Source organism: Gouania willdenowi, chromosome 17, assembly GCF_900634775.1.
Source record: "Gouania willdenowi chromosome 17, fGouWil2.1, whole genome shotgun sequence".
Lineage (NCBI taxonomy): Eukaryota > Metazoa > Chordata > Actinopteri > Blenniiformes > Gobiesocidae > Gouania > Gouania willdenowi.
Window position 1 is genome coordinate 2,977,503 of NC_041060.1, and position 27,810 is coordinate 3,005,312.

The window sequence follows — 27,810 nt, forward strand, 5'->3', positions numbered from 1 at the left end:
ACATGTTTTGTTTTTAAATAAATGTGTACATATTTCATGTAATATTAATAGATAGAGTATGTATTTGTGTTATAAACATAAGTAGCACTTTAAATCTGTTCAATAGTTCCCAGACGGTAACCGGGGGTAGAGGCTCCGTACAGCGGCTCTCCGTGGCTCCCCCTCCCGCTCTAGGCGTCTCCTGCTCGGGGAACGAGCTCAGCGCGGCTCGGTCATGTGACTACTTTTTTTTTTCTCTCTCTTTCTTCTTTCCTTCTCCTCCTCCTTCTTCTGAGTTGAAAATCAGAGTGAGAGCAGCTCAGCTCCAGCTCTGCCTTCCTTCCTTCCTTCTCTCCTGTGGATGCAGCTCAGCCGTCCTCCTTCTCCTTAAATCAGCCTTTTTTAGTGTTTTTTATCGCTCGGTGAGCTCGTTTTTTCGGCTCCGTGTCGTCCTTCGCCATGGCGGGGGCCATTATCGAGAACATGAGCACCAAAAAGTTGGTGATAGTGGGAATCACTCTGCTTCTGTTCCAGGCGTTTGCCTTCATGGTGGGAGGATTATTAGGTAAGTTGTTTTTAAAAAAAATAAAAATAAAAAAGAATAAAAAATATCATACATGTAACAAAGTTATAGAAAAGTCTTTTTTAAGTTCCAGCCTGTTTTACAAACACTAACATGCGGGAGGCTTTGTTTGTTCTTAAACACAATAAAGATGGAGGTTGGTTAAACTTTAGTGTGATTTACACAAAGCAGCCGCTGATAAAGCACTCGTTTGGGTGCGTACGCGCGTGTGTGTGCGTGCGCGAGCACAGAGGAATGCTCTGGAAACATCAAACCAGTATTTATTTGTCATTTGCTTTGATCTATTCCCCCCCAGGCATCATCTCCACCTTCTTTCACCCTCCTTCTCTAAATCCCCAGTCCCTGGCCTGTGAAGGGCCCTCCTGTTTCTCACTGGTGCTTTAACGCACTGGTTCTCAACCATTTTCAGCCCACAAACCCCCCAAAATAAAGGCCCCAGAGACCGGGGACCCCCACTGTAGCTGAAGGTGGTTAAACACAGACACGAACATAGAAGAACAGTCATGTGGAGACACTACCATCTATAAAATGATGTTCCATTGTTCTATGAATCTGTTATCCATTCTTGTTATTTGCTCCATAGTATATGACGTATTTTTCGGACTATAAGGCGCACCGGTTTGTTATTATTATTATTATTATTATTATTATTATTATTATTATTATTATTATTATTATTATTATTAAGGCTCATTAAGCGAAACAAAATAGATAAGTCAAACTTTATTCAACTCATTAACAATAACTCTCAACATTGTTCAGGTTTAACACATAAAATATAAAACACTACACATGTTGAAGCACAGTACTGGTACATATCACTCCATGAGGCGCCTGACTACGGTAGCCCTGAAGCACCAAAAATCCTTCAAGCGGTGCAGCTTCATTGTTTACCAAAGTTGTACTAAAACATCTTGACATATTCATTTCATACATAAGGCGCATCTTAAAGATGGAAATCCTTGTTTTAATCAGGAATAAAATTGGTTAAAAGTGACCAAAAATGGTGGAAAAAGTGGTGAAATGTGATTTTACAAACCACAGAAATTTGTTAAAAGGTGCAAACAGAGAAAAAGTGGTAAAAAGGGTTCAAAGTGTCAATATTGGAACAATGAGTTTAATCTGGCAAATAATGGGCTTGGCCAATCGTGAATGTGGTTAAATTGGCAAAAATTAGCATGAAATCTGGTGAAGAGGTTAAAAGTGACAGAAATGGGTCAACATATGTGACATTTGGTGGGAAAGTGATGGAAAGGGTATACAAGTGCTGAAAATGTCTTGAAAGGGGAACAAATGTGTATATTTTTTATTCCAGCCATAGTATATAGTCATGTTAAAATTATTTAAATCAGAAAATGGGTTAAAAGTGACCAGAAAAGGTGGTGAAATGCAAACTTGGTTAAAAGTTGCAAATTATAGTGGCCAAAAACGGACAGTAAAAATGGTTCAAAGTGTGAATATTGGCTTAAAAGTGGCAGAAATGGGTGGAGTGGGGGTGTTGGGGTAATGTGATTTAAAAAGTAGGAACAGTTAGTTTTAACTAGTAAATAGGCCTTATTTGCATTACAAATTGTGAATGTGGTTAAATTGGCCAAAATAAGCATGAAATTTGGTGAAAAGAGGTTAAAAGTTACAATAATGGGTCGACATATGTGACATGTGGTGGAAAGTGTTTAAAAGTGCTGAAAATGTTTTGAAAGTGTGCAGAAAAGGGATTGAAATTTGATGGAGAAGTGTCAGAAATGGGAGTAATGTAGCAAAAAAGGACTAAATGGAGCAAAAATATGGTGAGAAAAAGGGATGAAAATAGGTTAAAATATGACAAGTTTGGTTGAGTTGTAGAAAAAGGGTAAAAATAAGCAAAAATGAACTCAAATTGTTAAGAAAATATTCTTAGTTTCTTCTTGAAGGCATCTGGCCACACCTTCCAGTGTCTCGTGACCCGAGGTTGAGAATCAGTGCTTTAGAAAACTTATCAGTGTGTGCCTACACACACACACACACACACACACACACACACACACACACACACACACACACACACAAAATACACTGAATTACTCAAAAATACACACAAGAAATACACAAATTTACTCCATAAACGCATGCAATTAGTACAAAGATACACAAACAAGACAGAAAAATAAACCAAACGAGGACAGAAATGACAACATACAGGAAATGACTTAACGTTCAATGCAACAAAACTACACAGAATGACAAAAATATACAAAAGCACAGACACAAAAAAAAAAAACCGAAATGACTCCTAAAACAAACAAAAGACCAAATACACACAAAGACTCCAATAGCATACAAAACAGCAGCAAAAATACACACAGTTTAAATTAATTGCACAAAAGGACAACAGAAATACACAAATTTACACCAAAAACACTTAAAAAAAAATCACAAAGATAAAGATAAAAAAATAAACAAAACAAGAACAAAATACAGAAAATGAATTAACATTTAATGCAACAAAACTACACAGAATGACAAAAATATACAAAAGCACTAACATAAATTAACAAAATTACTCCAACCCCCCACCCCCCCACCCCGGTAAAAACACACTCAAAAAAACAACAAAAAAAAACACATAAAATTATAAACATTTGCGCACTTCCAACACAAAAGTTGGGTTTAGCTGAAACATGTCCCATGTCTCCCTCTACCAGGGTACTGAATGTGGACGTTATCCCCCCCCTCCCGTCCTCCCTGCTCTCTCCAGGCTGGATAAATTAGCCCGTTTGCTTCGTTCTTGGGCTGTGATGGATTTAATGAAGTTGGATTCCTTTGTGTTTGCTCAGAGGCCGGGGGCAGTCAGGGTAATTGAGTAGAAAGGGGGTTTTCTCCCCTTGTTTCCCCACAAACCCAAGAACACAGCATGGGGTCAGCCGGATTGGGGGGGGGGGGGGGGGGTCATATTATTCTGGCCACAGTGGTGTAGACTGGTCACCTGATAATTGATCTCCAACAGGTCTGAGATTTATTCACTTTGGGAAAGTCCTTTTGTTTCTGTGATTTAATTCACACCTAGGTGTTACACACACACACACACACACCAGTGGCCACGGTTACATGATGTTTTTAATTCAGAATTAAATCATTTGGAATTAAAGTGTTCTGCTTTGTGTTTACATAGAAATAATAATTCCCGAATTGTGGTTCACATGGAAAACCGGTTTATTCGGTTTAAGTTAATTCCGCTTTAGGTCTGTGGTTGGGAAGGCTCTGATTGGACAGGGTACGTGACGTATAACGTCTATCGGGAGAAACACACACAAACCTTTTATAGTCGGCTGTAACACAGAACACCACACATAAAAACTGTTTTCACCTTTATTTTGATTGTAGTTTTGAAGCAGCAGCAGCTCAACAATAACACAGAGAGATAGGAATTAATGACCAGTCAATAAAGCCCAGTAAAACTCCAGAAAGCAATAACCAGGAATAAATAGTTGCTTCCTGGTAAAGATAGTGGCTCTAACAACCGTCACAATGATAAACCTGGTGATATTACAGCCTGTGCAGCAGTATGGGGACACATTTATGCCATCACCCATCAGATGAAGCCAGCTCCGTTTGCTGATCTCCACGTGTTTAATAAGTCCGTGTTAATGTCCGCGTATTTAAGCTTTTGTCCATCGTCCATCTTATCAATAGATCCATGTCTTTTAAGACTCTTATTATGATGTGTGCTCTAGTCCGGGCAGCCATGTTGGATTATGTTGTCACCAAACGCGTCATTACCGCAACTCGCACATGCGCAAAACGACGGGAATGAACTTAAAGCGGCTTTAAGTGTTGTTACCTGTTTACAAGAAAGAGGAAATATTTAATTCAGAATTAAAAACAGAATAAACCAGCCACCTAATTCAGGATCAAGTTTAATTCGGAATTAAATTAGCATTAGGAATTTAGTGTTTACAAGGTCAGGTTAAAGAGGACTTAACTTTTTTTCCGCTTTTAAGAGGAATTAAAATCAATAACAGATTTACTAGATCATTTTTAGATTTGTGATTCCGTCCGCAGATTTTTTAGGGCCCTACATTACCAGCAACACACAAAACAACAACAAAGACATTAAATGAGGGAAAAATACACAAGATCACTACAAAATACACAAACTACGCAATAAACAATCAATTGACACCAAAAACGCACAAACCGAGAATAATTAAATAATACCAACAACACACATGAACACAGAAAAATAAGAGAAAAATTCAGAAATTCATTCATTTCAACCCATATTGTGATTTCCACCCTATGTTGTAGTCCTACATTGATTTTATATACACTATTAGATTCATTAATAATCAAAACATACCTTTAGCCATTGAAATAACAATATTATTAATTGTCAAATAGTTATTAAACAAAAAGTCCCATAGTGTGGATGGGAAAATGAATGATATATATATATATACTCTTTTGGTAGCCCGGACATCACCAAAATGTAATCACCAGTTCCTTGTCCCATTTATCTGTTCATGAATTTTCAAGTTATCTTGCTAACACACAGACAGATAAACGGAGACAAAAACACAACCTTACCGCTTCTGCGTTTCTCGCTTGGCGGAGGTAATAATAAAAATAACAGACAAACAACAAGAAAATACACAGAATGACTCCAAAAACACACGAAATGATGATAGAAATGATCTTTATTTGAACATGAACAGAAAATGCAAGGGTCAGTCATTTACAGTGGGATTCTTTCAACTGTGTGTTATCATTCCGTTTTTGTTCTACAGTTGATTTTCACAGAATTCTGAACAAACCGTTGTTGTCGGACAAAGGGGGTACTTGCACTCAAAAGTAAGAAAAAGCGGGTACTTGAGCCTAAAAGGTTTGAGAACCGCTGGTCTAGACGAGGTATATCAAGAACAAGCTCATATCTCATCTTCACTGCACTGGAACAAAATCCCTGCGTCGCTCTTTGATCAGGAGACATTCCAGAGTCCTGCACTCCTCGTCTGAATCGTGTCGTATTGTCAACAGCACAGTGACTCTGCTCATACAGGCAATAAATACCAGAGAGAACTTAGCAAGGCAACATTTTGAAAAGACCGTCTGAAGCTAAACCCTAGACATATTTTTTTCTTTCAAGTTTTGTCAGATTTGCAGATGCAAACGTGGTGCTTGTGTCGAGCCGTCTGTGACACATCTATGAAGTCTGTGAGCTGTAATAATCACGGCTGAGGATACGTTACTGACTCACAGAGGACTCAACATGACAGATTGAGCTCAGGAAAAGGGATTAGTGACATTTTTTAGGAAGACCCCCGAGCTGCAGCGACTGCTTCTGTTAGCGAGCAGTAACTTATGAAGAGAAGTCATGTAGATTCTTATGTTTGTCAAGGGTTTTTTTTTTTTACAGCCATCCAATCCAGGTCATGGTCATTCTGCTAAACTTAGCCGACATCCACACAGAGGGGCTTTCTTTTCCTCTATTTAGGTTTCCCATACAAACTGAATCATTTCTAAAAACTCCTGCATTAAAAAACAATAGTAGATATTATAATATAGATATTCCTGGCCAGCTCTGCCAATGATATATTACAAATACCAAGTGTTGCATTCATAAAGTGGATTAAAAAGAAGAATTAAATCTCTTGTGTGGACTAACTAAACGTATGTGCAACATTTGGACACGTTGATTAATTGTGACAGTAGTAGGGTTTCCATTACAGATTTTTGCGAAGTAAAAATTATATTTCGAAATGTTGACACTAGGGATGTACGATTAATCGTTAGGCAGTTAAAAATCGATTCATAGGTATCATGGTTCACAATGATACTGTGAAAATTGAATCGCAGTACTTTTTTTAAACATCCTTCTCTTGTCCAGAAGCGTAGGCGGCGGGCGGAATCTGCTACTACTTTCTTTCTGGCTGCCTTCTACTCTTAAACGTGTTTATAAATGATTCCTTACCCCTTTAGCACCGAAAGAATATCTGTAATATTATGTGAATATCTTTAAAAGTTACGTTTTTCTATTAGCTCTGTCTGCTAACGCATAGCATCTCTTCTTCACTGCAAGAATATCTGCATGCCAACCGACCACTGGGTTACCAGCGCACTCTGCTGGTCCAAACAAATATCTGACGTAAATACAGTGCAATTTTTTTAAAAGTCCAATTGTTAAGGCACAAAATACATTTTCAATTGCACTGTTAAAAAGAAAACAAACTATTATGCAGTTTTGCATTGTTTACTATAGAACCAGAATTTAAATTAATAGGCTTCTTCTTCATTTGTATTATTCCTTTATTTATTTCATTCAAGATTTATTTTTAGTTAAATTGCATTGTTTTGAATAGTTTATCAAGGGATTCTTTTGACAATGAAATATAAAAGGAAAATAGTACAGTATTTTCTATTTTTTTTTCCCCATAAAAAAAAAAGGAATGTTTTTCAGTCATCTTTTGTCTACAGTCCCATTTTGTAAAATAAATCGCAAGAGAATTGTATCGTGAACCTAGTATCGTGACTCAAATCGTATCGGGAGTTGAGTGAATCGTTACATCCCTAGTTGACAAAGTATAATTGCGCTTTGACCGTGTTTGCATTGAACGTTGTTTTGGGCAGGAGCCTCCTAACTCATGTGAAATCTCATCCCGCGAGACTTAGCCACAGGAAGACGGACGCTCCTAACCTTCTTATAACACTCTGTATTTCTTTGTTGTTTCATGCGTAATGAAGCACTAATCATTTTTTAGGTATAACGCTAAGAAATGTCCCGGTCTCCTCTTCGGTCTACACGTACCGCGTCATGTTTTCTCAGAGTGTATTTGCGGAAAAGGTGTTTCCATAGCGATTTTGTGACGCATTTCAATATTGAAATGTCTGGAATACCTCCTCATGAAAGCGTAAAAACTTTTTTGCGATATTTGGGTATTTCCATTACCAGTTTTTATTGCGCTATTTAGATTTTGTGCATTTCCAAGGGTAATGGAAACACAGCTACTGTTGCCAAATTGTTTGGTTTCAGGCCTGTTGGGCAGGTTTAAAAATTATTTTAGATGCAAAAACTAAAGTTTAACAATAAACGAATTGTCATTTTGTATGATTTTCTCTTGAATGTGTTTTTCGTTGTAGTTTTGTATCTTTTTCTGTTATTTTTGTTAATGTTGGTAGTCCTTTTGTGTATTTTTTTGGTAATTTGGTCAGTTGTTTTGTGTAGTTATTTTATGGTTGTGCATTTTTCTGTACTTTTGTGTTTTTGGAGTATGACTCAAACAAGAAGGAACACCTGTGTCATTGTTTTCCAACTTTAACGTTTAATTTCCGTTCAGTCGCTTAATTTATGACGACAAGAACAAAAAGCATAAAAAAGTCACATCTTCACACCAGAGCTTTAGTTTTCACCCATTTTTCTGTTTGTGTGATAATTGCAAATCTGTTCTCGGCCATTACTCAAACTCCTGTTGGCAGGGACTAACCTAACCTACAGTCACTTCCTGTTCATGAAGTGTAATTGGTGCCTGACTTCCCAACTCATCATCTTGATTGGGGAGGTTGGGATGAAATGGGTGGAGAGGAAAAACTTTGGCAATAATAATTGATATTTGTCACCGCTATACTAAACATTTGAGGCACTTTGTGTTTTGTTTTCCCAGCTCCCAGTCCCACCACAGCAATGCCCTACACGGCCACCAAATGCGTGGACACGGTCAAGCACAGGCAAGAAAAAAAGTGGTTCATGCCCTGGGGCCCAAACCGATGCGTCAAGATCCAATCCTTTAAAGAAGCCGTGGCCCAGAAGATCGAGGCCAACAACATCGTGTTTGCTGTTCACATCCCTCTACCCAACAAGGAGATGAGCTCATGGTTCCAGTTCATGCTGGTCATTCTGCAGTTTGACATCGCATTCAAAATGTACAACCAGATAGGTAAGAAGCCTTCTTAGTTGGTTTTATTGAAATGGAACAAATAAATACATGCCTGTTTAAACAAAGCTCTATAATCAGATGTCGTTACAGAATAGAATAGAATAGAATAGAATCAACTTTATTGGCCAAGTTATGTAAGTCATACACACGAGGAATTTGACTTGGTGAACTTTGCTCTCTCCAGTAGAGTAAGCATTAAATAACATTAAATAATAACAATTAACTTGAAAAAAACTATATAAACAGTATTTAGACTAATATGTGCAAAACTAAATAAGATACCATAACAAGTACAGGCTATTAAACATCCTGAAATTGTGCCAAACGTGTGTCGTAATAATTGTTATTAATTTCATATTTCTCGTGCTAAAATCATGCAAGATTTGATAACTGTCCGTTTGCTTAAGTTGTTTCACCAGAGCTTCTCAACCTTTAGCTGAGGACCCCATTTAAGGTCGCGAGACACTGGGAGGGGGTCGCCAGATGCCTTCAAGAAAACAAGAATATTTTTTTTAACAATTTGAGCCCATTTTTATTTATTTTTTTTTACCCTTTTTCTGCAACTACATTAAACTTGCCAGATTTCAACCTATTTTCATCACTTTTTCTTTTTGCTCCTTATAATGCATTTTTGCTACATTACTCCCATTCCTGCCACTTTTCCATCAAATTCCAATGCCTTTTCTGCAAATTGTTTCCACGTTAAAAACATTTTTGTCATTTCTGAACTCTTTCCACCACTTTTTCACCCAGTGTCACATATTCTGACACATTATTGTCACTTTTAACCTCTTTTTACCATATTTCATGCTTATTTTTGCCAATTTAACCACATTCACAATTTTTCATGCCCAATATTTGCCAGTTTAAACTAATTATTCCAATATTGACACTTTGAACCCTTTTTATCACTTTTTCTGTCTGTTTTTGCCCACTCTAATTTGCAACATTTTACCTTTTTTGTGGTTTTAAAATCCCATTTCACCACTTTTTCCACCACTTTTTCCACCATTTTTGATAGATTTGAACTAATTTGATTTCTGATTAACAAGGATTTACATCTTTAAGATGACTATATACTATGGTGCAAATAATAATAAACTTACTGGATAACAGTGAATATTATTCAGATGAATAAATAAATGTGGTTATCACAGATTCATAGAACAATCAATCATTTTGCTGACTTTATGGATGGGTTCATCTGCTTCCTCATACATAGCCATAACAGACTGGAACAAGCTCCACACCGAATTGAAGGCCACCACAAACTTTAGAAACTTTTTCATACAGACAAAAAACATGGATCTTAAGAAGTTTTTTAAAGTGTACGTGACCTCCTTTAAGTGTTCTGTTTAATTCTCTTTTGCAGATGGAATGTAGCTAGAACATAGGGCTGGGTGATATGAACCAAAACTCATAACTTGGTATTTTTTCTCAAAATGGGGGATATACATGATACAAATCTTGATATTTTTAACTCAGTCTTACTGGAAAGAGAATTCTGGGTTAATTTACTGATGGAAGATGCTACAGAGGCACATTTATTAACAAACAGCTGCACAATATGTGCCACTTTTGGCTTTTTCTCCTCTAAGGCAAGGGTTCTTAACCTTTGAGACACTGGGAGGGGTTCGTCGGATGCCTTCAAGAAACTCAGAATATTTTTTTAACAATTTAAACCCATTTTTGCTTATTTTTACCCTTTTTCTGCAATTTCACCAAACCTGCCATATTTTAACCTATTTTCAATGCTTTTTCTTGCCATATTTTTGCTCCTTTTAATGCATTTTTGCTACATTACTCCTATTTCTGTCACTTCTCTATCACATTTCAATAACTTTTCTTTACATTGTCTCCACTTTCAAGGCATTTTCAGAACTTTTCAACCCTTCCCACCACTTTTTCCACCTAATGTTGCATATGTTGACCCATTATTGCATTAAAAAATGACATATATATATGATCATGCAAAAATATTGTGAAATTTGCTTGAATTTGTATGTTTGGAGGGGCTGAGATGTTCTCAACGGAATTAGTTGGTAATTTTCACAATATTTCATGTTTTCTGTCATAGTTTTTTTCCTGTGAGCTAAATTGGATGCTTTAAAGGGCCAGATTTGGCCCCTGGACCTCGAGTTTGACATATGTGATGTAGACGCTTCATCTCCTGCTTTGAGTTAAGTTATCTTTAAATACCAGTACTCATGAAGTACTTTCCTGCTGTTAAAACTGCAACACAAATCATTTGGTTGTGTTTCAGTCAGATTATTGCATGTTTTTTGTTTTTGTTTTTGTCAGTTGTGTGGATGTGGAATAATCACAATCATGCACATACAAATCCTTTTGATTACAGTAGGAGCATTTTTTCTTCCTTTTTACACTGAGTTGATTGTTGGACATATTTGTTGTATTGTATTCTGCTTGAAATGTGCATCAGTTGCTGGATTGTGATGTTGAGAAGGCAGATGAGTTTAGTTTAGGGTTTAGTTTCCTGGCAGGGTGGTTGCTATCCTGAAAGGAGGGATTAGCAGAGATTCTGAGTCTTTGCAGGCACTGGATCACCAGCAGAGACATTTAAACACGTGTGGTGACGTTGGTTTGAATAATCCATGTGTTCGTTTCACTGTGGATGGAAAAGAAGTGGATTATATGAAATGGAGCAGGAGAAATGTTTGTCCTCAGGTTCATTTAGTCACGGCACAATGAGGGCACACTCAGACAAAGGTCCTGAATCTTTAACAAAGAATTTGTTGAGATTGCATGTTCTCTCTTAATGTGTAAAAGCGTTGGGTGATCGATGGAAGGCCTATTGTTGATGGTGTTATTTTGATTTTAACTCTCCAGCAGTGAATATTTGCATTTCTAAAGATGATACACAAACCTAGAACACACATTGATGCTTAATTAACAGCTGATAAAAGCACCACAGGTCATTGGCAACACCATACACAACAAACATGGCAACTAGTGGTAAAATATGTTTTAATTTATTTTTAATTAATTAATTTATTTCCAACAAAATTAAAAAGAAATGCAAAAAAATAAAGGAGAAACATGCACAAGATCAGTTTGAAAAGGAATGGGGAAGAAGTGTAAAGAATTATGTGCAGCCCCCCAAAGTAGAGACACAAAATTACTCAAAATTAAAATACGCACTAAAGGACTACAAATGCACACTAAAGGACTACAAATGCACACTAAAGGACTACAAATACGCACAAAAGGATTTAAAATACACAGGAAAGGATTTAAAATATGCAGGAAAGGACTAAAATACGTGGAAAAGTACTATATTTACGCAGGAAAGGACTTCAAATAAGCACAAAAGGATTAGAAATGAAAAGGACTAGCAACACGCACAAAAGGACTAGAAATACGCACTAAAGAATTAAATAAGCAGAAAAGGAAGACACAAATGTGCAGAAAATGACGACACAAATAATTCACAAAAGAACTACAAAACTCACAAAAGGGAGGCAAAACGCACAAAAAAAACTCACAAAAGAACTACAAAATGCAATAAAAGAATGACGCAAACGCACACAATTGCTCCTAAAACACTTCAAAAATACCACAGTTACACCTAGAGGTTTACTGCTGTAACACTCAGAGAACTGCTCTCTACATACGTGACGCACACAACTACACAACGAGTCAAAAACTAGTCATTTGTGCATTTTATAATAGAATGTATTAATGTACCAGAGGACAGCCATCCATTCACCTCCACAGCAAATATTTGTGCGTTATCTCGCGCTGATTGAAACATATCACCTTCATCGCGTAGCGTCCGACCATAGTCCATGTTAAAAAGATAGAAATTAAGCCCACCTCCGGGTTCGGTCAAATACTTGTTTGCTTATTGCAAAATCATACCGCCATCTATTGGCCAGTCATGTAAACTACATCATCTTTTTAAATTTCCAGCGGTCTCATGAAAACGTCACCACGTGAATGCGGAACATTTTGGAAACGGAAGCCAATCATTGTTGTGTAAATGAGGCCTAAAGCTTGAACTCGTCATGATTTAAAACATTAGATAAAGAATAAAATGAGCTCTAATTGTAACGTTACTATCCAACGTTGGGTTGTGTGTAGCTCAGCACACTAACACATGAAGAATGGGGTAGCTCCTCCTCCATTACCTTATCAGTGAAACAATGTTGGTGTCACCCTGCCCACCCCCCGGTTATAAAGGACTCAGTGCCCCTCCCCGGCTGAGCTCCAGCAATAACACAGCTGTTGAAGAGGCTTTCGTCTCTATGGCGATGGCCATTGGACTGAAGTGGAATGTTTGTCTGAAACAAGCTGGTGACTGGAGCAGTGGTGGTGGTGGTGGTGGGGGGGGTTATATTACTGAGACAGTCGGCTGCCAGCACTCATCTGTCCCCCCCCTCCCCCCCCCCTCCCCTTCCTCTATTCTGTCTTTCAGCACAGGCCACTGAGTTTGCTTCTGTTCATTCCAGCTGCTTTAATAACGCTAAGAGGGAACACTTGGCTTAGTGATGAGATCTAAAGATGGACTTTTATGGACCAGGATTCAAAGTCTAGAGTCACTGTTTGTTCTGTCCAACACGGAGAAAAACACAAGCATTTTGTTTAGATCAGTGGTTCTCAACCTTTTCAGCCCGTGACCCTCCAAAATAAAGGTTCTAGAGGGCGGGGACCCCCACTGTACCTGAAGGTGGTTGAACACAGACATGAACGTAGAAGAACAGTCATGTGGAGACAGGGCCATCTATAAGGGGGAATAAAGGGGAGACATTTTTGGGGTCCATCCATAAAGTCAGTAAAATGATGGTCTATTATTTTATGAATCTGTGATAACCACATTTATTTATTCATCTGAATAATATCCACTGTTATCCAGGAAGTTTTAAACAGAAATAAAATTGATTAAAAAGTGAATAAAAAAAATAAATAAATACTGAAATTAGTTAAAAATTGCAAATTGGAGTGGCCAAAAATTGACGGAAAAAGTGAAAAAAAAAGGGTTCAAAGTGTCAATATTGGAACAGTTAGTTTAAACTGGCAAATACTGGGCATGACAAATGGTGAATGTGGTTAAATTGGCCAAAATAAGCATGAAATATGGTGAAAAGAGGTTAAAATTACGATATTGGGTCATCATATGTGAGATTAGGAGAAAAAATGGTGGAAATGGTTTATAAGTGCCGAAAATGTCTTGAAAGTGGGCAAAATGTGCAGAAAAGGCTTTGTAATTTGATGGAGAAGTGGCAGAAATGGGGGTAATGTAGCAAAAGTGAATTAAAAGGAGGACAATTATGGCAAGAAAAAGTGATGAAAATAGGATAAAATATGACAAGTTTGGAATAGTTTCAGAAAAATTGTAAAAATCAGCAAAAATGGGCTCAAATTGTTTAAAAAAATATTTTTAGTTCCTTGAAGGCATCTGGCGAAACCCCTTCCAGTGTCTCACGACCCCAAGGTAGAGAACCCCTGCTTTAGATGACTAGTTTGTGTGCAGTGGTAATATCAGCATTTATGCTGGGTTTTGTGTTGAAAAGGCTCCAAATGTCTGTCATCACTTTTTAATTTGATCCCATTACCACGAGTGGCACCAACAACAGCAGCTCTTGTCTCAAGTGATGAGACGCTGATATTCAGTCACGCGTTTCTGGGAAAACGTTGGTAAATGAATTTCACATTTTGTGAACGTGTTGTAACAGTGGACGGTGCTTGTTTTCCCAGAGGATGGAGCGATGGTCACCATTGACGTTGGCCTGGCCTACAGAGACGATACGGTGGGGGAATGGACGCAGATGGCTCAGTCTTTTGAACAGAGGAAGCTCAACTGTAACTTCACCACCACCAAGGTAAGAAAACGATAACAAAACAATCCTGCTTTGATTTAAGACGCAAGGTTTTTCTCCACATTGGTCTAAACCAGGGGTCACCAACCTTTCTCAAACTGGTACTGCAAATGTACTGAATTATCCGAAGGGCCACCAGTTTGATATACATTTTTTAAATACTAAATTTCCATGGTTTATCTTTAATTACGGAAATATTTTAACATGCAACACTTTTTTTCTTAAAGGTCCAGTACTTTGCTATTTTTCACACATCTCCATTTGTTCTAAAAACCAAAAACATAGCATTTGAGCTTTAATTTCCAAAACTCGCCTGTTTTTCAGAGTTTTAGCCTCTGAAAAGTCAGTTTAATGTTGCTTCTAAAAACAGGCTGTTTTGGGGCCTTCATGCATATGCATGAGTGGGTGTGTCTATAGACGCAGACTCCACGCCACAGCTGATCACAAAAGCCATTTTCTTGTCTTGTTATTGTTTTCAGCCAAAAAACTGCACATTACAGTGAAACATTTGGCTATTTAAGCGGCTATTGTGATTGTGAGTCAGCCAAACGCTGCACTACGATGTGTGTTTATCACATCAGCAGTGGAGTCAGTCAGCTGAGTCAGCTGTTATCATCATCAAGACACCTGAAACAGAGCAGAGAGAGAAGAGCGAGGAGAAGGCACTGACTGCAGAAAAACATGAAACAGTATTATTAGGTCTGCCTGCATGGTTTAGGGCTTTAGGTTAACGTCTAGCGGCGTCTCCATGGTCTGTAGATGTGGCCGTTACAGACGAGACCTTGTCAGCGCTAGTGGTTAGGTTAACACTATTATACGGTGTAAGCTTTAGCAAATAAGTAAGTTTTGAGTTTATTTTTAAAGGTGGAGAGAGTAGCAGCCTCAAGAACTAAGACTGGGAGCTGGTTCCAAAGGGGAGGAGCTTGGTAGCTGTACGCTCTGCCTCCTGTTCTACTTCTAGACATGTTTGTAACTTCCAGAAGACCAGCAGACTGAGAGCGGAATGTTCTTTCTGAACGATAGGGCACTAACATGTCTCTAAGATACTCAGTTTGATCATGTAGAGCTTTTTATGCTCACAGGAGGATTTGTTCTGCCAATAGAAACATGTAGAAACATGCAGCAGCTCCTCCACTCATTCATTCCGTCATCTCTGCTGTTGGAGAGAAAAGAACCTGTGATCATCACAAAATGGTTTCCGGTAAAAGCTGCAATAGCATACATCGAGATATCGTCACACTCCTACTTAAGAAACAACTAATCTGTAAATGTGTACACCTTCATGAGGACATTATCTATGAAATATATTGTATTGGCATATTTTACACTCAAAACATTGGAACATGCCATGTGCCAACAACTTGTAATAAAAAAACAACATACAATCTGCCTGTGGCCTTTAAACCAACATGACTTTAGTGCAACTTAACTGAGGTTTATGTCTAGAACAACAAATAAATGCAGAAAGTTAGTACTTTCTTTTTAGATTTTATTGAAAAAGCACAAGCTGGTCAACATGCCCAGGTTTCAGCACTTCTTTGTCCAGTTACGATGTCTCCTGCAGTGAAGACTTTCCTGGTTAAATAAAGGTCAATATGGATGCATTTTGAATCAATCCAAGAATCGCGCGATGTAATATCACAATATGTCGCCGAATCGATTTTTCTCAACATCCCTATTTAACATGGTCAGTTTTACATATTTAGTATGTTACATATATGTAGAAGTACAAACTAAGGCCCAAAAATGTTGAAATTACTTGTTTTCCCACTTGAGATCAAATTGCTCTGTATTTGACCTCTGAACTAAAATGAGTTTGACACCCCTGCTTTAGCTGTTAATGTTGGGGTCAGTGGTCTGTTATGAGGATTATATCAGTTCAAACTGGTGTGTTTTATTGTGTTTATATTGTTGGATGTATACTGCCACCTACTGGTATTTTCCCCAACGTTACAGGAATGGATCTAATAAAGACACGCAGAAACCCTCACCTGGTAGATTTATTTTTATTTTCTCAGACCTTGGAGAACGAGGGCCGTTTCTACGAGTGCGACTTGATGCCGTTCATGGAGGTGGGCAGCGTGTCTCATAAGTACTATCTCCTCAACATGCGGCTCCCCGTCAACGAGCGCAAGAAGGTCAATATGGGAATAGGAGAGATCAAAGACATCCGTCTGGTTGTAAGTCTTGATCAACAGTTGTAGTGACGGACTGATGCTATTGGCTGAAACAACTGTTTGTTTCTCTTTCTAAGAGCATTCATCAAAACGGGGGCTTCACTAGAGTTTGGTTTGCGATGAAGACGTTCCTGACGCCCAGCATCCTCATCATCATGATCTGGTACTGGAGACGCATCACCCTGATGAGCAGGCCTCCTGTGCTGCTGGAGAAGTAAGACCCCCTCCCTCCCTTAGCGTCTGAACACATTTAGAAACTGACAATGTCAGAGGAATATTTTTCAAATGTTACGTAGAGGCTCAGATTTTACATTTCAAATTTCCCTTCAATTCAATAAGATAAGATAAGGACGGCGAGCTGTAACTTAAATAGGTAGGAAATCTTAATTTATGCAATTGTTTAATTTTCATTGCATTTCATAGAAAATTATCATCTTCCCATTTTACTAGCTACCAAACGAACAACTTTTAACTAATTGTATGACATGTACCATTTGGAAAATGTAACAAATGTCATTATTTACAAAAATCCACCTTGCCTTTTTAAGAATGTATTTTTCCTTTATCATAATATATATATATATATATAACATATGACAACCTATACACCAAATCTGCAGCACTTGAAAACACTTATAATGTTTCAGTTAAAATAAACATTTAAAGATTGTTAATTTAACGCTGAAATTTGTATATTTTTGTCATTCTGTGTAGTTTTGCTGGGTTGAATGTGAAGTCTTTTTCTGTATTTTGTTGTTTTTTTCTCGTTTTGTTTGTTTTTGTGTATCTTTGTAGTCGTCTTATGTGTTTATGGAGGAAATTTGTGTATTTCTCTTGTCCTTTTGTGCAATTTATTTAAATTTGATGTGTATTTTAGCAGTATTTAACTTAACTAAGTACTAACTACATCTGTCATCTGTATTTATTTTTGTGAGTTTGAATCCTGGAAAGTTAATCAGACATTTAAATAAAAACTAAATTAAACTAATCACCTGCATACAAAGCTAATGTAAAAGTGCAGCAGTCAAAAATGCAGGAAATAAAGTGACATTGTTTGCAATCTGTGACAAAAAGCTTAAAAAAACCAAAAAGCAAATTCAGTGCACGTATGAAAAGAACTAACGGGGAACAAATGACATCACGTTTCATAATGCACGTAACATATTTCATGAATAAATTACAACTCATATCTAAATTAAACTAATCAACTGCATAAAAAATAATGTAAAAGTGCAGTCCAAAAAAGCTCAAGTAAAACAAAAAGGAAATTAATTTTTTAAGTCAGCTGTTGTTTATTGTTCCACTCCTCGTGAAGTACATGTCGACGTAAATCATTATTTTTGAACGGTTGCACATCTAACGCAGTCTAATAATTTAATGCTCTTTCAATTTCTGCTACATTTTTAGGCTTCTCATTATTACTTTCCTTGTGTGTAGGCGTTTTGTTTAGCATTAATTACCTTTATTGTCAATAAAGAAAGGACTCAGTTCCCCACCAGGGGGCGCGTCACACACTTTTAGAAGCAGTGCCTTAATCAGATATCGCTACTTGCTATTAAACTTCCCCAAATCATGCATGTTAAATTGGGTTTAATGGAGTTAATGCTGCAGTATGTAGAATTGTGAGACTTGTATGGAATCAACCACGTCCCCCTCCCTCCCCTCCCCGTTTAAAATTCACAGGTATTCTCGTGAACGTTCCAACTGTGGAGCTCATAGCGACTTTTTTCTCAATTGAGACAAATGTAGGGACTTGCTCATGGAGCACCCTTCTTGTAGAAAGATCTCTGATTGGATGAAAAGTATCGTCACGCTTCTGGATTTCTAAGCTAAAATACAGAGCTAAGAGAAGGAGCAGAGGTCCACTGTCCAATCAGAACACTTTAGGATGAATTTTAGACTAAATGACGCTCAAAAAAATCTTACATACTGCAGCTTTAAGTGATGTATTTAGCAGAAATGCGCCGAAACAAGCACACGCTGAGATCACGCAAGATTTAGTTACATTTGACAAAGCTTCACATTAGACGAGCTGTTCTACATCACAAAAATATGGTAGAAATGTGATATTGTCCCAAATCTGTGTGATATAGTTTTTGGTTTTTGTCATTTCAGAAAGTGAACTCTGTCATGTTGTGTCAAATTATGTCAGATTTTATAACCAATACCAATGCAAATTGAGTGTAAAGTAACATGAATACATAAATAAACATGCATAATAGGGGATATTCAGTGTCATATATTTCCACTTGGTTTTCTTTAAAAAGAATTTAAAAACAAACAAAAAACCCAAAACAAAATTGCTGTTTTTGTTTTTTCCGTCCGTTTTCCGCAATCACGGGAAAGACTGTGATGTAATGGTTTCAGTATAAGTCGGTGCTCTGGGTGAAAGCACATATTAAATATGGATGAAACATCAAACAAGTAGGTCATGTAAACCTCTTGTGCAGGTCAGTGTGTTGATCCTGTGTCTGCAGAGGAATGTCGTCTTGCAGCTCCTGAAAACATCACTGTTTGAAAAGGTTTCCTCAGGAATTTCATGGTTTGCACAGTTAGTTTACCCCGTGTGAGCTCAAAGCTGTGCTTGTGTAACCCCCCGCTGTGCATGAAGATGATGTATCAGTGAGGGCAGGGGGGCTTAGTGCTGCAGGAAGAGCCTGGCGGAGCATGAAATGTGTTAAATCTGTAAGCTAGCACTCAACTGACGCACGCTGTTAAACACGCGCTTTCAGGAAGTGCGACTGGGACCTTATTTGTAGACATGGGATGATTTTTTTTTCATGCTGTAAAAGTTTTACTTGAGTCTCCTATGTTTCTCTCAGACGTGTAAAGACAGAATGGTGAACGCCGCCAGCATAAGTGTTGTAGAAGGACCTCACGGTGCCCCCCCCCTTCCCCCAAACTCATTAGTTTTATATTTTTTTAATCGTTTTATTTAGTTGATTGTTTTTGTTTAAATTAGGGCCGTCCAATTTGTGGCCCGCAGGCCAAAGTTGGCCTGCTGCCATTATTTGAAATTATGTTTATTTTTTGATATTTTTAAAATATAATAATTAATGTAATACAGTAAAGTGATTTATAAAAAGAAAAAAAATCTAAAACATGTCCAATTACATTATTTTTCTTGAATTTTAAAGGATTGTTCAAGGCAGGGAAACTGTAGTGTTTTGGTCGTATAGACAGGGTATGTTGTGTCCCATTTTTGTTGAATTTATATTTTACTAAATGTCTTTGAAGACACAATAAATAAAAGTGTTCCTCATTTTCAAACTACTTTGAGTGTTAATTTCGCACTGTTATGTTATTGGCATATTTAATTTCTTGGAATGCAAAATGGATGTTTAGTTTTGGCCCGCGGCATTCCACCACGAGATCTAAATCACAGCGTAGGAGATCTAATTCACAGCGTAGGAGATCTAAATCGCACGTAGGAGATCTAAATCGCACGTAGGAGATCTAAATCACAGCGTGGGAGATCTAAATCACAGCGTGGGAGATCTAAATCACAGCGTAGGAGATCTAAATCACAGCGTAGGTGGCCCCTGTGCTGGCGAAAACCCTGTTCAAGAAATGTTTGGAGCGTTGCATTGTGGGATGTGTTGTCCCGTGGACTAATACATAGAAGTGTTTTTCCTTCTTTCTTAAGGTGTTCACAACGAAAGAGACGTCAGAAACTCTGGCGACTAGATTACATTCAAAATCAATGAAGAGACCTCCCTTCAAGAGATGCGACTCAATCGCTGGAAGTCGCTCAATGTTCAAAATTCAAAGCAATCACCTGACGCCTCTGAAGAAGACTGGCAGTTACTAGTGGAAACATTTTAACATACACTTCCTCTCTGCCTCCTCAGAGTGATCCTGGCTCTGGGCATCTCCATGACGTTCATCAACATCCCAGTAGAGTGGTTCTCCATCAGCTTCAACTGGACCTGGATGCTGCTGTTTGGTGACATCAGACAGGGAATCTTCTACTCCATGCTGCTCTCATTCTGGATCATCTTCTGTGGAGAACATCTCATGGTACTTTACTTTTAGATTTGTTTGTACTTTCTTTGTTGGGCTAAGTGATCTCCAGCCCTGGCTGCCAACTATGAGCTCACATCACACACTGGTGCCTTTTAGCTCTGAAGACATTTCAATGCAAGACTTATTGATAAGCTATCAAGGTTTAATGGATTAAAAACAAGAACTCATGAAAACATTTCACCTGTGCTTGTTCTACAGTAGAGATGTCTGATCCCAGGGCCATATTATTAAAATTTATTTTTATTTATTTATTCAGTTTATTTCCGACATGGTTACATTCACTTTTTTTTTTTTCACATTTTTTTTTTCTTTTTTGTACATGCCGAAAAAGGAGATGAGAGAAGCAGTTTGCTTATCCGGGTCCCGTCCCCTGTTTTACCATCGCAAATTTACATGGGTTTACATGTCTCTCTGGTCAAACATTCTTGAGTTGTTCTAAAAACCGTCCTTTTTTGTGTATTCTCATCTGTGTTGTCCTCCTCCTCTCTATCGTTGTTCGTGTTGGCCTTGTTCCCTGCCAGACGTTGTTAGCATTCCTCCAGTTCAAGAACAGTTCCTCTTTCGAAGGTGTTTGGAAGGTTTTTCCCTTTTCATCCATAATGTCACCACTCGGGAATGTCTCTTTTGGACATACAAGTTTGCAGCTTGTTTTGTCTCTACATCAAGGTTAATTCAGCTGTTGTTAGTTCTATTGGCAGTGTTGTATTCTCCACTGTTAGATCCAACTTGTATAAACACATTATTATATCCTAGTTCACAAGCAAGGTAGTATTTTAATGTAATATATCTTAGTTCATAAGCGTGTTTCTAACTGCTGTTGTTAGTTCTAATGGCAGTGTTGTATTTTCCACTGTTAGATTTAACTTGTATAAACACATTATTATATCTTAGTTCATAAGCAAGGTAGTAATTTCATTGTACAAGAAAACGTGTTTCTAACTGCACATATGACAATAAACACTTTGAATTTAAATTTAATGTAATCCTTAATCACCCCACCACCTAGCAATTGAAATGAATAAATGACAGACCTTTTTTACTCTTGGTTTCCACATTTAATTCAGTCTCCGTTAAAATAATCACAGTGAGTTTTGTTTCCAGTGTTTATATAGATCTGGGTCCATATCCATGATTACCATCAGTAATGTTGTTGTTTAGGTGGATCCTTCGTATTTTCCCAAGTCTTCCATCGTTTTGATGAGAACTGGTTTTCCGTCCTCTTCTTCCAGGATATAAATCCTGCAGTTTTTTGACCACGTCTTCACAATCTTAACTCCTTTTTTTATTTGGCGTGCCTTCCATGCAATGCTTGCATTTTGTTTCGTCAGGTTTTCATTGATGTACACCTTCGTTCCCTTGAGTTTATTTCTTTGCTTCAGTAGTTGTCCTTTGAATTTCATATTCGTGAAGGTTATTTTTACAGCTCTGTTAACATTTTTCTTTGGCAGGAGATGGCAGAAGTTGATGTTGTCAGGGTTCAGGACAATGTCCTTCGACTTCAGGTAGTCAATGACCTGTTGTTCAATCGATTTTGTTTCTTCGTCACTCGCATAGCTCCTGGGTTTTATCTTTAGGCCTGTGATGATGACATCTTTCTCTCTTTCCTTTTGTTCCAGCTGTTCAACCCTAGCGTTCAACAATTTTATCTCTTCAGCATTTCTTTCATTCTTTTCTTTCAGTACCTTTTCTTCGCTTTGTAGTTTTTCCAGTGAGTTTTCCAGCGTCTTTTCCAACGACTTTATCTTGGCAGATAGGTTTCGTAGACCCTCGCATATCATCTCCTTGACCTCTTCCAAACCCGAATTGGGTTCTGAAGGGCCTCCCTGCGGTTTTTTCACCATTTTCCTTCAGTCTTGGGCTCAATTTTTCAGGCTGTTCAGCTGTAGCCAACTGTAGCCAAGGTCGTGTTATCGGAGCAAATGAAAACACGTCTGCTCTCTCCAAAGACCAGAGAAGAATGTTCATGTCTGAGCATTAATACTGCAACAAAGAAATCATTTTGTGTGTTTTTGAAGTCTGTGTGTGTGATTGTTGTTGTTTTTTATATATTTTGTTGTAGCTTTCCCTTGGTTTTTGGAGCCATTACGTGAATTTTTTGTTGTCATATTGTATATTTCTTGCTCATTTTTGTGCGTTTTCAGAGTAATTTTGTGTAATTTTGTTTTTGTGTGTACTTGTCATCTTATGTTTTCGAGGCATTTCATGTGTTTTTGTTGTGCTTTTCTTTTGCGTGTGCTTTTCGTTTGTGTTTTTGTGTTACTTTTGTGTATATTTGTAGCCTTCCCTGTGTTTTGGGAGCCACTACATGTATTTTGTGTTTTCATTCTGTATATTTCTTGCTCATTTTTGTGCATTTTCCGAGTCATTTTGTGTATTTTTGTTGTGGGTTTTCTGGAGTCGTTTTTGTTGTGTGTTTTGTTTGTTATAGAAGTCATTTTATATATATTTTTTGTTTTGTGTTATTTTTTTTTTTTACTGTCATATTCTTTTTGTCTTCTTTTTTAATATGTTATGGTTTCATTTATTCAAACAACAGTTTTTCAGGAAATTTCAAAGGAAACATCAAAGCAATCAGCAGACGCCTTTGAAGAAGACTGGCACATAAATTATACAATAATTGCACATGAAATTCCTTATGTAGAGCAAAACAGAAAAGAACAAGTGAAAAAATACAAAAATTGGGGGAAAAAGAGAAAAAAGTATACATGAACTTTAAGAATATTTTTATTTTCTTGGACTTTTCCAAGCTGGGTGAAATGTATTGAGGTGGTGAAAATACTAGCTTTTGTTTCCTCTAATGTTCTTGTGTGTTATTTTAAACTAAATGAACAAACATTGTGTGTGTTCATTAGATTATTATTATTATTCATTAATTCTCAGGACCAAACGGAGAGGAATCGTTTCTCTGTTTACTGGAAGCAGGTGGGACCCATCGTGTTTGGCTCCTTTTGTCTCTTCATCTTTGACATGTGTGAGAGGTAAGATCACATGGTTTTTTTAGTTTCTTTTTTAAATCAATACTTTATTTTCATGTCTTTGTTTTCCAGTTTTAAAGTGTGGTCTTTTCTTTGTTGTGTTTCCCGCCAGAGGAGTCCAGCTCACGAATCCCTTCTACAGCATCTGGGCGTCTGAAGTAGGAACTGAGCTGGCTGTATCTTTAAAAAACCAAAAACTAAAAGAAATCATTTTGTTTGAGCGTTTTTTTCAGTCTCAGGCATTTAACGTTCATTAATTTGTCAGTGAAATCCTCCTGTTGGCCCTCCTTGTGCTTCCTTGACCAGTTTTTCCTCAGATGGCCTTCATCATCGTCGCAGGCATCTGTGCCTGTCTTTACTTCCTGTTCCTGTGTTTCATGGTTTTCCAAGTGTTCCGTAACATCAGCGGGAAGAGGTCGTCCCTGCCTGCCATGTCTAAGGCCAGACGTCTGCACTATGAGGTGTTTCATTCATTTTTCCATTTTGTAGCATCAAAACTATCAAGCTTTTAAAACACAACCCTGTTACCAGAACTTAAACTCTGGGAATTTAGAATGAAGAAAATAGAAACTTTTCATATGATTAATTATTGGAATAAGCCAGAAATTGGGAGTCATTTTAAGTAAATGTATCATATCCTAACAAATGTTAGCATTTCAACAGATTTGTTTATTGAAGCTTTAAACTATTTAAGTTTCATAAGTAGGGTTGGGCACCAAGAACCGGTTCCTATCCTCCGGTTCCGGAACCGTTACGATAACGTCATAATTTGTCTACAGTCCCATTTTGTAAAATAAATCGTGAGAGAATCGTATCGTGAACCCAGTATCGTGAATTGAATCGTATCAGGAGTTGAGTGAATCGTTACATCCCTCGTTGCCACTAATTGTCTTTGTCTTCCCGTCAGGGTCTGATTTTCAGGTTTAAATTCTTGATGCTGGTCACTCTGTTCTGTGCAGCCATGACAGTGATCTTCTTCATCATCAGTCAGGTGAGGATCACTTGGGCTTTGTGTGTGTTGTCAGTCATTATGTGCATTTTCTGTGTATTTTTTATTTTGAATACTTTTTGCTCTATTTTTGTATTTGTGTGTTTTGGAAGTCATTTTGTGTTTTGTTGTTTTGTGTTTTTTCTGTTGTAGTGTGTTTTGTACAGAATATTGTGTATTTCTCACGTCACTGGGTGCGTTTCTTTGCGGCTTTGTGTGTTTTTGTTGTTGTTGTTGTTGTCCCTTTGTATGTTTTTTGTCATTCTGTGCATTTTTTTATTTGTGTGTTTTTTTTATATTTTCTCAAATTTCGTCTGGAATTGGAGTCATTTGGTGTGTTTGTGGCTTTTTGTGGGTTTTGGAGTCATTTTTTTTGGTTGTGCCTTTTGTATATTTTTTGTCATTCTGTGGATTTTTGTTCTCATTTTAAAAGATATTTCTGTGTATTGGAAGTAATTTGTTTCTGTAGTGATTTAGTGTATTTTTCTTGTGTTTTTCACAGGTGAATGAGGGTCACTGGCACTGGGGGGAACGCACGGTGCAGGTGAACAGCGCCTTCTTCACAGGTATTTATGGGATGTGGAACCTGTACGTGTTTGCCATCATGTTCCTCTACGCACCGTCTCACAAACGCTACGGAGACGAGCAGTCGAGTGGGCAGTGCATCACTGGTAAATATGGCTTTCTATTTATTCATGGGAACACTGGGGAAGAAATACAAGAGGGTCACATGGTCAACATTCATGTCAGCATTAGAATAATGAGCAGTCTGAGCATTAACACAGGAAACAACAAAGAGTTTAAATCTGAAAACACACAAACCAACAACAACAACCACACATTTTGCTCACTTTGTGTATTTTTGTATTTGTATATTTGAGTTGTTTTTTTTGTATTGTTTTTGGAGTCATTTTTGTTTCTTATTTTGTGTATTTTTGTGTATACCTGCAGTCACCTGTGTGTTTTAGGAGAGAGTTTGCTATTTTCTGTGAAAATTTTTTTTGTCCTTTTCTGGAATTTATTCAAGTATGAATTTTTCAGTAATTGTTTATTTTGTGGTTTTTGTAAAAAAATAAAAATAAAAATAATAATTTCTTGTGTATTTTTGTGAAATTAAAAAAAAAAATGTCCTTTTGTCCAAATTATTTTATTTTTGTATGTATTATTTTTAATTTTGCTGTTTTGTGTTTTTTTTTTTTTTGTGAAAATGTGTGTAATGTTTCTTCTTTTGCGTAATTTATTTGATTTTTGAGTAATTTTATTTAGTTTTTTTGTTGCTGTTTTTAGCATAATTTTGTGCTTTTCATTTAGGATTTCTCTTTTCTGCAAGCTCTCACTCTCTGATAGGATTCTGTCCTTTACTGTGAAGCTGTCACTTTGTTTTTAGAGGTTTGGGGGGTGGGCGGGGGTTGTGTGTGTGTGGGGGGGTGCTTTTATGGACGTTATACAGGATTCCTTCCAGGCAGAAGGAAAAAGAAGAAGAAGAAGAAGAGGAGGGAGGGGGACAGGGGTGGGAGAGAAAGAGAGGGAGGAGTGTGTGAGGAAGTAATGAAAAGCATCCATCCATCATCCATCCATCTGTCATCCATCCATCATCTGACGTCAGTGACACACAGAGAGAAAGAGGTCTAACTCTCGGGTAGTTTTCCGTGTCGTGCTTCAGGCTGTTCTCCAACTTTCAGTCTCTCTGAGATGATTTAATAAAGTTCAGCTCATCAGAATTAGAATCAGAAAGGATTTAACTTGGCAGTTCGTGCGAAAAGACAATAATAATAATAATAATAATACATTTTAATTGAAAAAAGGTCACTTTACAGTGCATAATAAAACCACAACAGTGCATAGTATGAAAACCATGGTTTTCTTTTAATGATTTGTATGTTTTTGTATGTTATTGGAGTCATTGTGTGTATTTGGTCTTTCTGTGTTTTTTTAGGAGTCATTTTGTTATTTCTGTGTTAGTGCTTTTGTCTAATTTTGTTACGTTAAATGTTAGTTAATTTGCTTTATTTTGTTTTTGTCCTTGTTTTATTTTATTTTTTATTTATTTATTCTTTGTAGTTGTACGTGTTTTTGGAGTCAATTTGTGTATTCTTTTCCATTCTTTCTGTTTTGTGTGTTTTTGGAGTTATTTTTTGTTTATTTTTCTGTCATTTTTTTGTGTATTTGTAATCATCCTATATGTGTTTGGAATAAATGTGTGTATTTAAGTGGCCTTTTGTGCAAATGTTTATAATTTCATGTTTTGTTTTGGGGTTTTTTTAGATGTTTTTTGGAAGTCATTATGTTATTTTACATTTGCTTTTTTGTATATTCTTGTCATTGTGTGTAGTTTTGTTGTTTTTGTTCTTGTTTTGTTTATTTTTCTGTCTTGTTTATGTGTCTTTGCACTTGTTGCATATGTTTATGGAGTACATTTGTGTATTTGTTGTCCTTTTGTGCAACTTATTTTAATCTTGTGTGTATTTTTGCGTAATTTGGTGTATTTTTGCTGTTTTGTGTATTTTTTAGGGTCATTTTGCACAAAATTAAAGCTGAACAGCCATTCTTAAACTTTTCAAATGGACAGGATTTGTGTGTGTGTTGATGTTGTGTATTGTGTGTGTGTGTACAGGAGATGGCGGGGCCAGCAGTGGGGAGGACATCCAGCTGACCACAACCATCACACGTGTCGATGGTCCCACTGAGATCTACAAGATGACTGGGAAAGCAGCTCAGGAGTAGCTCCGCCCCCTCGCCCTGTCATCCAATCATCCTTTATCATTTCACAGGACTTCATCTTTTAAGTCTTTTTCTTTATATATATATATATATATATATATATATATATATATATATATATAAAAGGGGAAAATGTACAGAACACACACGGTCACTTTGGGAAACGCTGACTGTACGTTCATCATGTTACAGTGTAGATATCTATTTTTTATAAAGTGCTTATTTTCCACTTCACAGTATGTACTAAGTTCAAGCTTTACCAATGGATTTGTTGTTGACTGTAGCCTATTACACAGTGTTTGTTTTTTCATAATTTAAATAAAGGTTTTACTTCAGACGCTAGTGATTGTTTTTCTGTTTTTAAAAGAGACGTAACTGGAATATTTGATAATTGAAAGAAACTCAGCAGCAGCAGCAGCAGCAGCAGCCATATGGAGGTACATTTATGTCTTTATTATATAATCAAAAAACTTCTATTCAATCAAAAGAAAAATCACATCAGTTAAAAAGAAAAAAAACATTTTCAAAGAAAAAAAGTCCCATCCATCCATTTTCATAGCCGCTTATTCCCGTTTAACAGGGTCGCGGGGGTCTGCCAGTGCCAATCTCCGGCTCTCATA

General features: G+C 37.1%; 1 protein-coding gene across 1 annotated transcript; it reads left to right on the forward strand.

Annotated features, from left to right (window-relative positions):
* The first annotated feature begins 255 nt into the window (after positions 1-255).
* wls (Wnt ligand secretion mediator) lies at positions 256-27,525 on the forward strand. The gene is made up of 12 exons (XM_028473477.1): positions 256-544; positions 8,194-8,466; positions 14,182-14,306; positions 16,322-16,483; positions 16,558-16,694; positions 20,332-20,500; positions 23,387-23,484; positions 23,594-23,657; positions 23,799-23,942; positions 24,389-24,472; positions 24,972-25,140; positions 27,084-27,525. Exons 1-12 carry the CDS (start codon positions 439-441, stop codon positions 27,191-27,193), a joined length of 1,641 nt encoding a protein of 546 aa, XP_028329278.1. The 5' UTR covers positions 256-438; the 3' UTR covers positions 27,194-27,525.
* The last annotated feature ends 285 nt before the right edge of the window (positions 27,526-27,810 follow it).

Bases quoted from the DNA above. Each gene is read 5' to 3' on its own strand.
- wls (XM_028473477.1), top strand. From the start codon at position 439: ATGGCGGGGGCCATTATCGAGAACATGAGCACCAAAAAGTTGGTGATA. The intron at 545-8,193 runs GTAAGTTGTTTT...TTGTTTTCCCAG, and splicing joins CATGGTGGGAGGATTATTAG to CTCCCAGTCCCACCACAGCA. The intron at 23,658-23,798 runs GTATCTTTAAAA...GTTTTTCCTCAG, and splicing joins AAGTAGGAACTGAGCTGGCT to ATGGCCTTCATCATCGTCGC.